At 46.7% G+C, this 17,885-nt stretch overlaps 2 protein-coding genes across 2 annotated transcripts; one reads left to right on the top strand and one right to left on the bottom strand.

The window, feature by feature from the left end:
- Window positions 1–6,814: 6,814 nt before the first annotated feature.
- On the bottom strand, window positions 6,815–10,822 carry TMEM278 (transmembrane protein 278; the record flags this gene model as incomplete). Its single annotated transcript, XM_084220211.1, has 2 exons — window positions 6,815–7,081; window positions 10,553–10,822. The coding sequence occupies 2 exons, from the start codon at window positions 10,820–10,822 to the stop codon at window positions 6,815–6,817; spliced, it is 537 nt and encodes a 178-aa protein (XP_084076337.1).
- Window positions 10,823–14,443: 3,621 nt separating this feature from the next.
- MRPL20 (mitochondrial ribosomal protein L20) lies at window positions 14,444–17,397 on the top strand. The gene is made up of 4 exons (XM_084220133.1): window positions 14,444–14,593; window positions 15,527–15,637; window positions 15,872–15,949; window positions 16,824–17,397. Exons 1-4 carry the CDS (start codon window positions 14,507–14,509, stop codon window positions 16,998–17,000), a joined length of 453 nt encoding a protein of 150 aa, XP_084076259.1. The 5' UTR covers window positions 14,444–14,506; the 3' UTR covers window positions 17,001–17,397.
- Window positions 17,398–17,885: the final 488 nt, after the last annotated feature.

Genomic DNA, 17,885 nt, shown 5'->3' on the forward strand with positions numbered 1-17,885 from the left:
GCAGGGACAGCTCCATTTATAGCCCAGCCCATTCTTGGCAGTGAATAATTTCCTTTATTTCCTTTATTTCCTTTATTTCCTTTATTTCCTTTATTTCCTTTATTTCCTTTATTTCCTTTATTTCTTTCCAGACTCCTTTGTGCTGTCCCCATCCTGTCAGGAGAGCCCAGAGCTCTCAGAAAAGCCAAATTTAGGAGAATCTCCTCGGGCCGGGGCTTCCTGAGGAATTTCCAGCCACGTCAGGAGCTGCTGCTCCCCTGGGAGCTCCCCCAGAGCTCTGATCTGAGCATTTCTGCATCTGCAGGGAGGAAAAAACCCAAAAACAACAATTTGGGGTGGGTTTCCTGGTTTATTTTATTGCTGCTTATTTTTTGGTTTGTTTTGGGGTTTTTGGGGATTTTTCGTTGTTTTTTGGGGGTTTTTGGGTTGGGTTTTTTGCTTTTTTTTTTTTTTTTTTTGCATATTTGGTTTGGTTTTTTGGGGGGTTTTTGGTTTTTTTATTTGGGTTTTTTTGGTTGTTTTTTGTTGGTTTAGGTTTTTTGGTTTGGGCCTGGTTGGTTTGGGTTTTTGGGGTTTTTTTGGGGGCTTTTTTTTGGTTTTTTTGGGTTTTTTTTGTATTTTAGTTTTGGTTTTTACTTTTTGGTTTTTATTTGGTTTTTATTTTTTGGTTTGATTATTTCTGTGTTTTATTATTTGTTTTTTATATTTTGGTTTGATTATTTCTGTGTTTTATTATTTGGTTTTTATATTTTGGTTTTATTATTTCTGTGTTTTATTTTTTGTGTTTTATTATTTGGTTTTTATTTTTGTTTTATTATTTCTGTGTTTTATTATTTGGTTTTTATTATTTGCTTTTTATTATTTGCTTTTTATTATTTGGTTTTTATTTTTTTTATTATTTCTGTGTTTTATTATTTGGTTTTTATATTTTGGTTTTATTATTTCTGTGTTTTATTATTCAGGTTTTATTTTTTGGTTTTCATTTTTGGTTTTTTTCCCCTGTAGGGATGCAGAGGGCAGCAGGAACCACCAGGGCTTTAAAAAAATCCTCCACAAATTCACTTCTCATTTTTATGTGATGGACAAACAAGGCCAGGCCAGTGCAGGGCTCTCTGTCCTTCCTCCCACGTCACCCTGGGCAAAAACTGAATTCCAGAGAAAGAGAATTGTGCAAATCACAAATCCCAAACAATTCCCATCTCTTCTGGGGACAAGAGACTTTTGTTCCAGAGCTGGCTGCTGGAATTCCTGAGCGATGAAAGGATGAGCAGAGCACAAAAATCCCCCCAAAAAGCACAAAAATCCCCCCAAAGAGCACAAAAATCCCCCCCAAGCAGCACCAGAAATGTCCCCTCTGCTCTTCCATGGGGGATCAGGCTCTTTTTGTAAAATAAATTTGTTTTTTCAGCCACAAATAAGTGTCAGAAATGTCCTCTCTGCTCTTCCATGGGGTGTTCAAGCTCCTTCTGCAAGATAAATTTGCTTTTTCAGCCACGAAAAAGTGGCATTGTTGGGCAGAAATGTCCTCTCTGCTCTTCCATGGTGGATCAGGCTCTTTTTGCAAGATAAATTTGCTTTTTCAGCCACAAATCAGTGTCAGAAATGTCCTCTCTGCTCTTCCATGGGGTGGATTCCAGACCCTGCAGGACCCCAATTCCTGGAAGATCCCAGATCTTGCATGGTCCCAGACCCTGGAGGACCCCAGACCCTGGAGGATCCCAAATCCTGGAGGACCCCAAACCGTGCAGGACCTGAAATCCTGGAAGATCCCAAATCCTGGAAGATCCCAAATCCTGGAGGACCCCAAACCCTACAGGCCCCCAGACCCTGCAGGACCCCAGCCAAGCCCCTTTTGTCCCACACTGGACAGAGTGAGGCACAGGAGGCACCACAAAGCCCCCAAACATTTGAATTTCTGGTTGTGAGCGTTCCAGACACGGGAGGAACTCCAAGAGTGACCTCATGGAAATGTCTGCAGCCAGCAAAACACTTGGCCAGGCTTTGGAGGGAATTTTCCTGCTCTCCAGGATGTTCCTGGGGCTTTTCTGAGCAGCCTCATCCAGCAGGACTGACAGGGAGGTGCTGGGCTGCAATTCCAGCAGGCAGGGATTGTTTTCCTCTCTCCTTCAAGGCTGTTCTGGGACAAAAAAATTGATTTTTTGGGTCTCCTGTTTTCCCTTTAATCATTACCTCGCTGTGGAGTGGCTCAGCACCAACGTGGGGATGAGGGAATTCTGCTGCTGCCAGGAATTTCCTTCCAGCTGCCTTTTCCCAGCTCCCAGGGCACAACAAACCCTGCTCCCCATCACTGCTGTCTGAGGAAACCCCAAAATTTCCCCAGAGGCTTTGCCTGCCACATTGATGTGGCCAAAATCCTTCTGGCAGGAGCAGCAAGAAGTTAAATGACAAAATCAAGCCCCAAAAATCCCAGTGAACAAAGAGCCCTTCGAGCAGCTGAGCTGAGTTCCACCCACAGGAGCTGGATGGAAATCTGATTTTCCAGGTGCTGGCAGGGATGGTCCAGCCCAGGTAGGCAGAGCCACGCCCAGGGATGAGAACAAAGCAGAAAAATGAGAGTTGTGCACACCCTGACTGACTTTCATTTTGAATTCTTTGAATTAGAATCATCTTTCATTGCAACCAGGGAAAAGGGGGTTTTTCCTTCTCCCTGCTCCTTTTATTTCTGTGGGATGTGGAGAATGGGAATTCCTACAAATCTTGAAAATTCTGGTGGAATTCTGGGGTTCTTCCCCTGTTCTGTCCTGAACAAGCAGGAAATCAGGAGGCTGAATTGACCCTTTTCCCATAAACTGGAATTAAATTCCCTGGTCTGAAGCACTGATTGATTTCTTCCCTGTGTTTTATTTTCCCTGGGATTTCTGAGAGTCTGGAGCCTGGCTGTGCTAGAAGGAATATCCCAAGCAAAGAGGTTTTTGTGCCTCCACAGCAGCAGGTGAAGGGCAGCTGGTGTTGGGAGAAAAGTGCTCTTTGTCACAACATCTGTCACAACATCTGTCCCCAAAACTGACACAATCCCAGCCAGAGGGGAAAGGGAGAGGGAGAGAGGGGAGCTGGCTCCAGGAAGAAATAGGAGCTCCCCACAGCATGCTGTAAATGCCTTAAAGCCAATCATCTGCAATTAAATCAATCTAAAATTAAAATTATAACCCTCATGGGTCCTGCCACAACGCATCTTTCCTAGTTCTGCCTCTCCAAAGGGTTGAGTCTTGTTTGCAAAACTCATTCCTGGTTCCATTTCTCTCTCTCAGCAATGTCTGTCCCATGCCATGGCATTTCTAAATCAGCATTTTTTATCCCCAGTTTTGCACACTGGGTGAGCCTTTAGAGGGATCTGGGTCAGCTCCTCCTTCCAGGCACCAACTCTTCACCAATTCTTCACCAATTCTTCATCAATTCTTCCCCAATTCTTCCCCAATTCTTCACCAATTCTTCACCAACTCTTCACCAACTCTTCACCAACTCTTCACCAATTCTTCCCCAATTCTTCCCCAACTATTCACCAGTTCTTCACCAGTTTTTCACCAGTTCTTCACCAGTTCTTTTTTCCCAGCAGTTCAGTGAGCTCTGCAGGTGCAGGTGCCTCGTGGAGCCAGGATTTGGGATGGGACAACAACAGGGAATGAATCCTGCAGGAAAATCCTGCCTGGGTATCAGCAGAGTGGAGCAGAAATCACAGATAAATCACACACAAACTACAGATAAATCACACATAAACTACATAGAAATCACAGATAAATCACAGATAAATCACAGATAAATCACACAGAAATCACACAGAAATCACAGATAAACCACACACAAATCACAGATAAATCCCCCACAAACTACAGATAAATCACACACAAACTACAGATAAATCCCAGATAAATCCCCCCCAAGCCCATCCCCACCCCATCACCTGACCCCACAGAGTTCCCACCAGGAAATTCCGCCCTGGAGGGTGAAGCTGGCCCAGGGGAGGATCCCCAGGGCAGTTTGTGCCCCACTCCAAGGGTCAGCTGGAGAAGGGGCCCTTGCAGGCACTCCCAGATTATTCTCTCCTTAATCACTTCAAAAGTCTTTTTTTTTTCCTTAAAAAGTCTTTTCTTTAATCACTTCCATCCCAACCAGCAGAGCTGGAAACAATCCCCAGCACCCAGCTAGAGAGGGGAGGGAGAACAGAGGAAACTTCCCTGCAAACAGTCAAATTTCAGCGAGGAGAGCACAAGGAACTGTCCAGAACGTGTCAGGGGCGTTTATTACCACGTTCTATTGCCATGCAGATCCTGCCAAATGAGCTGGAGAGTTTTCCACAGAAAATGAAGCACTTGGATCATCCAAGTGCTGGGGAGCAGCTCATCCTCCCATGGTATGTGCAGCAGCTTCCAGCTTCCTTCCCCCTGGCCTCCCTGGGAGCAGGATGGAGCATCCTTCCAAAAAATCCTCTGTTGTCCTTGGCTCTGCAAGAGGATCTTCCTGCTCTCAGCTCGGCCTGACAGATGGTTTGAGTTTGCAGCACCCCCAGCTGGGTGTTCCAGCAGCTGAGAGCCACTGGGACACCTTGGTGTGCTTCACCTGGGCCAGCTGTGCAGGTAAAAACATGGGAGTGATCAAAGGAAATGGGGTTTAGGGTCCACACATAGTTAAACTTAAAAAAATGAATAAAACAGTGGAAATAAACTTCTTTCTGTCCTCCCTGCTGAGTGTTCCAACACTGAGACATCTTCCTGTGCTTCACCTGAGCCATTTGTGCAGATAAAAACATGGGAGTGACCAAAGGAAATGGGGTTCAGTGTCTCCTGAGCATGGAGATCTTGCAGGGGAATTCAATCCACACACAGTTAAACTTTAAAAAAGAATAAAACAGTGGAAATAAGTTTCTTTCTGTCCTCCCAGCTGGGTGTTCCAACACTGAGACCTTCCTGTGCTTCACCTGGGCCAGCCAGGGACAGGGAAGCACCAATAATAAACAGAATAAACAAGAACAAATAATAAACAGAATAAACAAGCATAAATAATAAACAGAATAAACAAGCACAAATAATAACCAAGGAAATGTGTTTTAGTGTCTCCTGAGGCGCTCTGTGGCTCTGAGCATGCAGGGGAATTCAATCTACACACAGTTAAACTTTAAAAAAGAATAAAACAGTGAAAATAAACTTCTTTCTGTCCTCCCTGCTGAGTGTTCCAACACTGGGACACCTTCCTGTGCTTCACCTGGGCCATTTGTGCAGATAAAACCATGGGAGTGACCAAAGGAAATGGGGTTCAGTGTCTCCTGAGCACTGGGAATAAAATCCACACATAGTTAAACTTTTAAAAAATTCCTTTCCCCTCTGTTATTAAAACACTCTGTGGAATGAAATGCCAACTGAAATACAATTTTGCTTTATTGGGGAGGCTGTGGCAAATCTCTCTGGGTTTCTTTGCAGGGTTCATTACAGTCCCTGCAGCCCTGCCAGCCTGAGGGATGTTTTCCTTTGAAAAGCAGTTGGATTAAACAACAGGTGAGCAAAAGGAACAGCAGCTCATATCAAATATCTGTGCCTAGTGAGCAGACACTGCCCTCAGGCAAAACCTTGTTATCCCCTAGCAGATCTCCCTTTGCTGGAACAGAACTTTCTTGTTTTTCTTCAGTCTTGTCAGAAAATGTCATCGTGTTTTCCTCCTTTTATTTTTTTCCCCTCCAGTTCACTTCCCCCTGTATCCACCCCTGGTTATTCCTCTGGGTGGTATCAGGGCAAATAGCAGGAAAAATCAATCTGAAAATTGATTTTTTTAAAAAAATCAAAAGAAAATCATCAGAAAGAGAACAAAAATCCCATTTTACCTCACAGTGCTACCAAGTGGAGAACAAGAGGTGCTTCTGCTGCAGCCAGGGCTTTGAGACAGAACAAACTCCTCCAGGAGGGGATTGGACACAAACTTTATTTCTACAGAAAACTGGGAATGGCTCTGAAGGGGACAAAGGGGACAGCAGGCAGTGATGAGCAGGAACAACACCCACAAACAACACCAAAAACAACAGCAGAGAGGATTTGGGAGGATGAAGCTGCCCTGCCCACCCCACACCTGCCCCACACTGTGTTTCCACTCTGTTGCAGATTTTTGGGATTTTTGGGAGAAAACAGAAGGGAATTTGAGAGGATGAAGCTGCCCTGGGATTTTTGGGATAAAGCACAGGGTGATTTGGGAGGATGAAGCTGCCCTGCCCACCCCACACCTGTCCCACGCTGTGTTTCCACTCTGTTCCAGATTTTTGGGACAAACCAGAGGGTAATTTGGGAGGATGAAGCTGCCCTGGGATTTTTGGGAGAAATCACAGGGTGATTTGGGAGAATGAAGGGAGGTGTCCACCCCAACACCTGTTCCACACTGTGTTTCCCCTCTGTTGCAGATTTTTGGGATTTTTGGGATAAAGCACAGGGTGATTTGGGAGGATAAAGCTGCCCTGGGATTTTTGGGATAAAGCACAGGGTGATTTGGGAGGATGAAGCTGCCCTGGGATTTTTGGGATAAAGCACAGGGTGATTTGGGAGGATGAAGCTGCCCTGGGATTTTTGGGATAAAGCACAGGGTGATTTGGGAGGATGAAGCTGCCCTGGGATTTTTGGGATAAAGCACAGGGTGATTTGGGAGGATGAAGCTGCCCTGCCCACCCCACACCCGTCCCACACTGCGTTTCCACTCTGCTGCAGATTTTTGGGATTTTTGGGATAAAGCACAGGCTGACCTGGCTGAGCAGAGCCAGCTCCCCAGGGAGGGCTGAGCAGGGGACCAGGCACAGGGAGGGGACACTGCTGGCACTGCAGGGTCACACCCAGGCCTTGAGCTGGCTGCTGCAGCCCCTGGCACAGCACAGAGCCCCCTCCCCACGGTGGCAGCAGCATCCCCCCTTGTAGAGGGCCAGGCTGTAGGGCTGGAAGCACACCAGGAGCTGCAGGCGCCGGGCCAGGCTGCAGTAGATGGCCATGGCCACCACCAGCAGGGGGGACATGATGACAAAGCCCAGGATGATGAGGGCAGAGGAGCTGTTGTCATCCAGGACGCTCTTGCAGTAGCGGGCAGAGGAGTGCAGCACCTGTGGGGAGAGAGAGCCGGGATCGGCACCTTGGAAAAGAGCTCCAAGAAGGGACCTCAGCACTGCCTGAAAGGGGCTGTGCCCAGCTGGGGCTGGGATCATCCTCCAGGAACTGACAGAACCAGAGCACACAGCCTTAAGTTCCACCAAGGGAAATTCAGGCTGGATATTGGGAAGTTTTTTATAGAAAGGTGATAAAGTTTTATACAGAAAAGGTGATGAAGTGACCTTGTCACTCTCTACACTCCCTGAAAGGTGCCTGTGCTCAGCTGGGGCTGGGCTCCTTCCCCAGGAACTGACAGAACCAGAGCACACAGCCTGAGCTGCACCAAGGGAAATTCAGGTTAAATATTGGGGAAAAGTTTTATACAGAAAAGGTGATAAAGTGACCTTGTCACTCTCTACACTCCCTGAAAGGTGCCTGTGCCCAGCTGGGGTTGGGATCTCCCTCCAGGAAATGGCAGAACCAGAGAACACAGCCTCAGGCTGCACCAAGGGAAATTCAGGCTGGATATTGGGAAGTTTTTAATAGAAAGGTGATAAAGTTTTATACAGAAAAGGTGATAAAGTGACCTTGGCACTCTCTGCACTCCCTGAAAGGTGCCTGTGCCCAGCTGGGGTTGGGATCTTCCTCCAGGAAATGGCAGAACCAGAGCACACAGCCTTAAGTTCCACCAAGGGAAATTCAGGCTGGATATTGGGAAGTTTTTTATAGAAAGGTGATAAAGTTTTATACAGAAAAGGTGATGAAGTGACCTTGTCGCTCTCTGCACTCCCTGAAAGGTGCCTGTGCTCAGCTGGGGTCGGGCTCCTTCTCCAGGAACCAGAGCACACAGCCTTAAGTTCCACCAAGGGAAATTCAGGCTGGATATTGGGGAAAAGTTTTTTACAGAAAAAAGTTTCTTAGAGAAAAGTTTTTTACAGAAAGGGTGATAAAGGTTTTTAAAGAAAAGGTGATAAAGTGACCTCATCAGTCTCTGCAGCTCCTGAAAGGTGCCTGTGCTCAGCTGGGGCTGGGCTCCTTCTCCAGGAACTGACAGAACAGAGCACACAGCCTGAGCTGCACCAAGGGAAATCCAGGCTGGATATTGGGAAGAAGTTTTTCACAGAAAGGTGATAAAGTTTTTCACAGAAAGGTGATAAAGTTCTGGAATGTTCTGCCCAGGGAGGTGGTGCAGTCCCCATCCCTGGGTGTGTTTATCAGAGCCTGGATGGGGCTCTGGGTGCCAGGGTTGAGTTGAGGGGTTGGGGCTGGGTTGGACTCGATGGTCTGGAAGGTCTCTTCCAACGTGGGGATTCTGTAATTCTGTGAAAATTCCCACATTAACCCAACACTGCCAGGGATCCCCCTGTCACATGGCCTGGTGCTGACAGCAGTGGCCAAAACACCCTGGAGCTTCCAATGTTTTCATGGAAAAAGAAAACGTTTTCTCTTGCTCCCTCTCTCAGAGCTGAGCAATCTCCAAGTACAGTCTGTGACAGATATCACATCTTAATCAAGCCTTCAATTCTCCCTGTGAGACAAGAGCACTGCACACTGACCCTGCAGCAGAAAACACTCATCTTTATTCAGTCATCCAACAGCATCTGATAGGCACAAACCAAATCAAAAAAACCTCCTGGGGCTACATGGGTGTGGGTGGCACAACACTGGGAATAGCAATAAATAAATAAATAAATAAATAAATAAATAAATAAATAAATAAATAAATATTTTATATTTTATATCTATAAAATATTATACAATTATATTAAATCTGTAACTTTATATTTTATATAAATTTAAAAAAATAAAAATACAGCAATCTGTTAGACTCTGCAGCCAGGTGCTGGTCATTCCAGGCCCCTTTGTGTTCTGCTCTCTGTGTACTCTCATTTTTCCCTAAAAAAACCTGCCAGGAAACACTCATCTTTATTAAATAATCCAATAGCATTTGATAGCAACAAACCAAATTAAAAAAAACCTCCTGGTGCTACATCGGTGTGGGTGGCACAACACTGGAAAGAATAATAAATATATAAATAATATTGATATCATTTTATAAAAATATATATAATTTCATAAATTTATGTAATATATTTTATATAAATAAAATTAAATATAAATTAATATATAAATAAATATAAATTAAAATACAGCAATCTGTTAGACTCTGCAGCCAGGTGCTGGTCATTCCAGGCCCCTTTGTGCTCTCTGTGTGCTCTCATTTCTGCCTGAAAAACCTTCCAGAAATGACCACTTGGGAAGGAAACCTCTCTGGGCCTGGCTGAGTGGTGCTCAGAGCCCTCTTTCCCTGCTGGCAGCAGCAGAGCTGAGCACTCACTCTGCACTCCCAATGCTGCAGGCAGCCTCTGTGTGCCCTGACTTTATTCTTTTCTCCTTTCAGCAGTGAAAGGAACACAATCATGCTAAAAACCATCAATAAATCCATCTAATGGAGCTGCAGCGCAGAAATCAGCCCCTGGCTGCTGGGGAGCCACTCAAAAGCCGTGGCCCAAGGACAGGGAGTGCTCTGGGGGAGCCACAATCCCTTGCTGGGATTGCATTAAAAGAAAAGCTGAGTTTAAAAAACTCCTCACAGCTTCCAGCAGCTCGGGGGCTTTCACTTCTGGTGCACTTGGCTGCACTCAGAAACGTTCTGCATCTCCTCAAAGCTCTGAGTGTGTGTGCAAAGGAGAACTCGAGGTTTTCCAAGGTGAGGGAAGCTGGAAGGGGCAGTTCTGGGAGGTTTTTTCCCATTTTCAGTCCAATTTGCAGGGCCTGTTTATGACTTATGGAAAAGGCACTTTGGGCTGGTCTGACAGCCCAGGCCTGCAAGGAGAACAGGGAACTGATTTTTCACATCCACCCTCGGTCAGGTGATCCCAAAAATGTTTAGAGGAATATACCAAGAAGGGGTTTGTAAATAAGGAAATGATGCAATGCAGAGGGCAGCAAACAGAGCCTGGATGGACAAAGGAGGCTCCTTTTGGTGTGAGGAATGCACAGAATGTTGGGAACAGGAATGTTAGGTTGGCATCAGAAGGGGATTAGATATTCTGTCAGATTTTACTAATCCTAATTAGGCAGATCCTAATGGATCTTAAATTTACTTCAACAGAAAGCAGCAAAACCCTACCAGAGCCCAGGCAGGGCTGTGAGCTCTGGAGCTCAGCTTGGCAGCTCTCAGTGACAGAAACCCCAGGGAAGAGAGAAATAATTGTGAAATTAAAATGCAAACAGCAATTCCATCAGGGCAGGGAGTGTGTTCACCTCACCTGGCACCTCTGCTTGGCACTTCCATGGGGACACAACTGCATTGCCCAATTTCCCACAATACCTGTCCTTGTCAGCCCAGACTATTCACACAGGGAAAAATCTGTGCCCAAAGCCAAAACCTGGGGAGTTTTGCCTGGCCTTTCCAGGCACTGCTCAGCTGGGGCTCAGAGGAACCCCCAGGTGTGGCCCTGCCCTTGAGGAGTGGCACTTACCTGGGAGTGGCACTGGAAGCCAAAGTAAACCACCACGATGGTAGGAAGCAGCACGACGGTGAAAATAACGAACATCAGGAGCAAATTCAGGAGGAAGACCAGGGAGTTCATGGTTCCTATCAGCAGGGTCCAGGCCAGGCAGCAGCAGGGGCTGCGGGGCTGCCTGGGAAGGAGCTGCTCATCCATGTCATACGGGGGGAGCCCAGGCATCATCCGCGACTTTTCCGACGGCATTTCTGCTCCAAAGCCCTCGGGGTCCTGGCCAGCCATCCTTCAAGGAGATCCACCAACCCACACTCCTATCCAAAAATATTTCCTTGCTTTTGGTGGAGCAGAGCTGGGAAGGAGTTTGCAAAGGCTTCGTCTGTCTCCTCCACGCCTGGCCAGGAGCTCTCAGCCAGAGATCATCATGGGGCAGAAGGAAAGGTCTCCTTGGGCCCCCTGCTCAGCACAGTTTGCCTCCTTCAGATGCTTTTCAGGTCCCAGCCCCAGTCCCAAAGCAGATCTGCTGGAAGTTTGGCAGTAATTTTTATTTTGGTTTAGAATCTCGAGTCCTGCTGGATTTTGCTGTTGTTTTTCCCAGGATTATGATCCCGAGAGGTCCCACAGGGTTGCCGTGGCAGCTGTGATGGGCTGCTCAGAGGGCTTTGGAATCCACCTCCACCTTCAAGCTCAGCTGGGTGGTCAGGATGTCAAGTTCAGGTGTTCAGAATATCAGACAGATGTTCAGGATTTCAGGTTTAGGTGTTCAGAATATCAAGCTCAGATGTTCAGGATGTCAGCCTTAGGTGTTCAGGATGTCAGCCTTAGGTGTTCAGGATGTCAGGCTCAGGTGTTCAGGATATCAGACTTAGATGTTCAGGATGTCCAGGCTTAGGTGTTCGGGATTTCAGGCTCAGATGTTCAGGATGTCAGCCTCAGGTGTTCAGGATGTCAGCCTCAGGTGTTCAGGATGCCAGGCTCAGGTGTTCAGGATGCCAGGCTCAGGTTCAGGATGTCAGGCTCAGGAGTTCAGGATTTCAGGCTCAGATGTTCAGGATGTCAGCCTTAGGTATTCAGGATGCCAGGCTCAGGTGTTCAGGATGCCAGGCTCATGTTCAGGATTTCAGGCTCAGGTGTTCAGCAGATCAGGCTTAGGTACTCAGAATTTCAGGTCTAGGTGCTCCCAAAATCAGGTTTAGGCACCCACAGGCAGCTCCTTGTCATCCAATCACCTTTCCATGCTCTTCACCCAGCAGCCCAGCAGCTGTTCCTGCCCAAGCCCGGTGCCAGGGAGGTGAGCAGTGAGGAGGAAGGGCAGGAGCTGTTTGCCGCCCTCCCCGCGCAGCACAGATGGGAGCAGTGTGTGCTGGTGTCACTGCTCTCAGCTGCCTGCAGCCACAGCCACTCACACCAGCTCTGTGGTCCCTTCTGAGCTCGGCTTTGCAAGGCTGCTGTGTTTACAGAACAGCCTCAGTGCTCTCTGTGCCGGCCAATCCTTCACATCTGTCTCCCCACGCTCCAACCATCCATCCCCGGGTCAAGATGGTCCCTCTCCAACTTTAATTATTCTGCCTCTGATTCATTTTCTAAAATTCCTCTCTAGATTAAAAAAAAAAATAGAGAAATTGATAATAATCACTGTATTCCTCAGAAATCATCTGTCCCCTGCAGTCATCTGTTATTGTTTGCAGAACACATTGATACTCTCATAGAGGAGGCACAGCAATTATCAATTATTTCATCTCCCTCATAAGATCAATATCATTTAAGAATTTCAGTGCCATCTCCGTGCCTGTGTAGCCTCCAAGATAGAGTGGCAGTAATAAGAGAAAGATATTAAAAAATACAGAGAGAAACAACCTCTAAAGCAGACAGCAGAGTGTGACAAGTCCATCTCCACCCTGTTCCTTCCCTGCACTCCGGGGCTGGATGGCTCCCAGGGGAGTTTGCAGGGCAGCAGCCTCCACTCAAGCTGCAAAATGTGAAATCTCTTCTCAGATCTGTCCAGACATCCCAGGGGAAATAACTGCTGGATCCATCCTGTTTTCAGGGCTGCACAGGCCAGAGGCAGTGTTAATAATAAAATCTGGAGCTGTGCAGGAAACCATAAATGTGACAAGTGGTAGGGAGCTCTGGGGGTCTCAGTGGTTACTCTGCCTGTCTAAATTCTGGTTAGATTTAAAGACACAATATTTTCCAAACTTGAAGTGGAAAAAAAGGAGGAGTCACACAAACAGAAAGAACCCAAACTCAAAACTATAGGAAGAGAAATCAATTTTAGGCTTAAACTGTGGAAAGATTAACTCAGTGCTGGGCAGCTAAAAATCCCACAGCTGCTTTTACCATCTGCTGGTGATGGCACAGGGGTGTGGTGAAATACAATTTAAGCATTCATAAAAGTGCCAAAAATTCTAAGAAGCTTTGCTAAATCCAGGGAAACTTTCCAAAGTTCTTTTGCTGTCATGAAAATGCATTTTAAGCTTTTCAGGGAGGTCTGAAAATGGTCTTCTGTACATTTATTTTCTACTGGTTCTTGTAATAACCAAGTGAACTTTGAGTCAGACAAACCTCAGCAACATGAAGAAAGATTTCTCCATAATTCTCTGAAATTTCCACATTCTTAACAAGAACTTTCCCAGAAGTGGGGAAGATCTTGATGATGGAGCAGTTTATAACAGGAGCACGATGGCTTTGAGATACTGGAAGTGGTGATGATTAAAGAGCATCAGAAAAATCCATCAGTTCTCTGACGCTGAGACTGCTGCTCCCATGGAATCATTTTCTGGCAGCACCATCTTGTGGTTTGCACAGTTCATAAATTTTCAATTTATGCCTCCCATTCTCCAACCCTAACCCTTGCAGGATGCTGTAAGCCTTGTTATCCACTATGGAATCCTTCCAGCCACTGAAAACGACACCAAATCTGCTCACACTGGTGATACAAACTCCCAACTCCCTGTCTGAGCTATGGAATGCACACTCCAAGCAGCCCAGCTCCTTTTCCCAGGGGATTTTGGTACAAGCCCACTGTGTGTGCCTGCTCCCAGCTGAGCTGTGGGCTTGGGCTGCCTTGGGTCACACCTCAGGCAGGTGATGAGGGCATTGTGGTCACTTGAGAGGGCTGGGATCGGGTAAAGGCTCTTCAGCCAGAGGGTGAAGGTTTCTGGTGACCTGAGGGAACGGCTGGAGCTGTGTCAGGGGAGGTTTAGGTCGGATTTTGGGAAAGGATTTTCCCCCAGAGGGTTCCGGGGCACTGCCCAGGCTCTCCAGGAAATGGTCACAGCCCCAAGAGCCCCGGGAGAGTTTGGACAATGCTCTCGGGGATGCACAGGGTGGGATTTTGGGGTGTCTGTGCAGGGCCAGGGGCTGGGCTGATCCCTGTGGGTCCTTTCCAACTCAGGATATTCCGTGACTCCACGCTGCCCTCGGGATGGGGCAGAGGACGCCGTGCTGTCGGGGGAGGCGGAAAGGCCGGGGAAGGACCGGGAAAAGGGTTGGGGACAGAGAAAGGACTGGAGGAAGGGCTGGAAGAACAACTGGGAAGGATCAAGGGAAGGACCAGGAAGGCTCGGGGGATGGACCGGGGGATGGACTGGGAGAAGAACCGAAGAAAGAACCGGGGGAAAGGCTGGAAGAAGGACCGGAGGAAGGACTAGAGGAAGGACCGGGAAGGCTCGGGGGCAGGATCAGAGGAAGGACCGGAGGAAGGATTGGAAAAAGGACCGGGAAGGTTGGGGGGAGAATCAGAGGAAGCAGCGGGGAAAGGTCCGAAGGAAGCTCCGGGAACCCTCGGGGACAGGATCAGAGGAGGCTCCGGGGAGGCTCTGGGGCAGGATCAGAGGAAGCACCGCGGGAAGGTCCGAAGGAAGCTCGGGGGAGGCTCGGGGCAGGCTCAGGGAGGGCCGGGCAGGTCGGTGCCGCCCCGGAAGGAAGGCGGGCGGGCAGGAGCCGGGCAGGAGCCGTGCCGCAGCCATGGTGGTGCTGAGCGCGGCGCGCTGGGTGCGCAGCCGCCTCTCGGATCGCTTCTGGAGGGTGCAGGAGGTGCTCAAGTACGCGCGGGTGAGTGCGGGGTCCCCCGGCAGCGCCGAGTGCCCGGGCAGGGTCCCCAAGCCGGGAGCGCCCGTCCCTGCAGTGCCCCAGGCTCCCCTTTCCACCCGAACCATTCAGTGCCTTCCTCCTGCCATAAATGAGCTGTTGCTGGTTGTGTTTCCTTCTTGAGTGCTTTTTCTTTGTTTGTTTTACTGGGCAAAGAAGCTGGGGAAAAAATTAAGCTTGTTTTCAAGTGCATTTTGAATTTATTTGTGCGTTTTGGATGTCTGCTTTGGAGTTCAAGGTGCTGTGCTGAGGCTAGGGGTGAACCTTACTCAAGGGCATCCTAGGCAGTGTGATAAAATTCTTTAAATTACATCTTGCTGTAATGCTGAGGTAGAAAAAGTCGAAGGAAGTGAGAATATTTTGGGTTTGCACCAGTTATTCCTGGTACAGCACTGCTACATTTTCCTGCGTTGTGTTTGATGGATGCCAGAGAACAATTTTCTTTTTTTTTTCTGTTTGATAAATGTTCCTGCCCCATCCCTGTGTTCATACAGACACGACAGAGGGCAGCTGAGGAATGAGAATAAATATGTGAATTCAGTGTTGGGTGAAAGCACTGCCCAGGATTTTGTGATTTCCCACAGAAAGTGAGGCCGGGTTTTGCCTCTGATGTTTTCCCACCCTGCTCCAAATCCTCAGCTTCAGGTTTTCCTCTATAAAAATTATATTCCATGTGATATCATATTCCATGTGACATTATATTCCATATGATATTCCACATATTTCCACAATAAACACCGAGCAAAGAACATTTTCATTGTGCCAGCCGAAGGCTTAGGGGGTGCTCGTGGAGGGTTCAGTGATCCTGATTATGGAGAGCTGCAAATGCAAATGAGCTTTATTAGTGTTATCTGTTTAAATCTAATTAAATAAGACCATCCTGGGGTGTTTTTGCAGCATTTTCGTGGCAGGAAGAACCGCTGCTACAAGCTGGCAGTGAGGAGCGTCCGCAGGGCGTTCGTGACCTCCACCAAGGCCAGGAGGGAGAAGAAGAGATTCCTCAGAGCGGTAAAGAGCAAAATGTTGGGTGGGAGCATCAAAATGGGAGGGAAACAGCTGCTTTTCTTACTCAGGGGGATTTCTTTTAAAGCAGCATTTTCTTGTGGGTGCCTTCCAGCTCAGGATATTCCATGAAAATATTATCATTTATATTTATATTTAGTAAGTGTGAGCAGACCAGCGTGGCAGAGGGTTTATTTTAAAGTGTTTTATCGTGCCATATATTGATTTTTACGCCTTCAGCTCTGGATCACAAGGATTGGAGCAGCTTCCCTTGAACATGGTTTGAAGTACCCAGCCTTCATAAGCAACCTGGCCAAGGTAAGGATGTGGTTTGGAGGATAATTACTTACTAATTAGAGTGATGAAAGGCTTGTGAAAGCAGTTTCATCCACTTCAGGAACTCACTTCTGCCCTAAACTATTTCCCTTCCCTTTCATCCTGGTGAGCATTGTGGCTCTGCTTCATGTTCTGTCCCCAAAACTTATGATGAGACTTTAAAAATGCTTTTTTTGTGGGCATTCAGTGAAGGCTGCTTTTCCTTTTACTTCAAGAAATTTAAAAATATGAAGTTCGTGTTAGCAAAAAACCCAAAAATCCAAGAAATCCTTATTCTTTTCACTATAATTGTAATTTGGTGAGCGTGGAGAAAGCAGAAACTTGGTGCCATTGTCCCTTGTTTTTAAAACATGCTCGGATTTGTTTCAGTTTGGTGATTCTGTTTTAATTTTTTTGAGCTGAAACACATGCCATGGATTCACCTGGAACACGTGGCCTTGAGGCAAAATTAGAGATTTTTCTTCAGTTCTTGCTTTCTAGCAGAAAAACTTTAGAGAAAATCAGGAAATAATTTTTACATGGTGGGTTAATGAAACATCCATGGCCAGGGAGTGTCTGACAGTCTTTAACAGCTCCAAATTGCAAAGGGAGAAAAAAGTTAATCTGCTTTAAGACCTCAGGTCTTAAGCCTTAAGAGTCTTTAATCATACTTAATGAAGGGTGTTTATATAAACAGTTAAGAGTGTTCATTATATTTAATAAAGGGTGTTCATTATATTTAATACATTTTATTTAATGATAAAATTTTACCATATTTAATAAAATCTGTTTAAATTAAATATATTTAAAACTAAGCATTGCGGTGTCTGTTCCTAAAAATCACAGTCCTTAACCAACAATTTTTTCTTGCCTTTAGTCCCAGGTGGAGCTGAACAGAAAAGTTCTGGCTGACTTGGCCATTTATGAGCCAAAGACATTCAAATCCCTGGCAGCTTTAGCCCAGAGGAGGAGACAGGAAGGGTTCCTGGCTGCCCTGGGAGATGGAAAAGAACCAGAGGGGATATTTTCACGTATTGTGCACCACCACTATTGATATCAGAGCCTGTGTGTGTGTTTTGGAGGCAGGGGTTTGATTGTGAAGCAAATCCCTGTGGTGGGACTGCTGCTGAAATGGAAAATGTGGAGCAAATCCTCTGAGGATCCTGTGGGTGTGAAGCTTCTCCTTGATGGCTTTTTCCTCTGTGTTGTTGTCACTGAAACCTGTTAAATTAAAAGCACACTTCAAGGTTAACAGTCGGGCCATACAGTGGCTTAATAAAGGTATTTTTTTTTATAACTGCTAATAGGAAATAAAAAAAAAACTTAATTTGTGTGGTGAAATTCTGAATGGGGAGAACGCAGCTGGGATGGGGGGAAATGTTGACCCTCACAGGTGGGGCCTGGGAGTTAAGGATACACATAGTTTGTACTTTTAAAGATTTAATAAAGAGATTTTTATTGAAAACTGCTACGGGCAAACAATTTGTGTTAAATTTGGCGTTTCACTGGGAAAATACAGCCAGGGGATGGAGGGAGGGCAGGATGTCGACCCTCACACACAGCCCCTGTGTTAAGGACTCATAAGAACTTATAAATGTAATTTTAAGATTAGAAGAACTTATAAAGGAAATTTTTTGTGTGGAGAAGCAATTTTTGTGGTAAGTTCTGGCGCTGCGCAGCAAAAACCAGCCCAGAGCGTGAGGGAGATGTCAGCCCTCAGACATGAGCCCCGACAGCACCCAGGTGAAGGACAAAATTACCCTGTTCTGTAAAGGACTTAATATTAAACATATTTTTGTTGGTAACTGCTACAGGGAAGCGATTTCTGTGGTGAAATTCTGGCGCTGCACGGGGAAAACCCGAGCGGGGTGGGGAGCGGCATGTCGGCCCTCACGCACAAACCTCGGCGAGCTCCAGGTTAAGGACTCACATTGCGTAG

This window comes from Fringilla coelebs (assembly GCF_963513975.1).
Source record: "Fringilla coelebs genome assembly, chromosome: 22".
Lineage (NCBI taxonomy): Eukaryota > Metazoa > Chordata > Aves > Passeriformes > Fringillidae > Fringilla > Fringilla coelebs.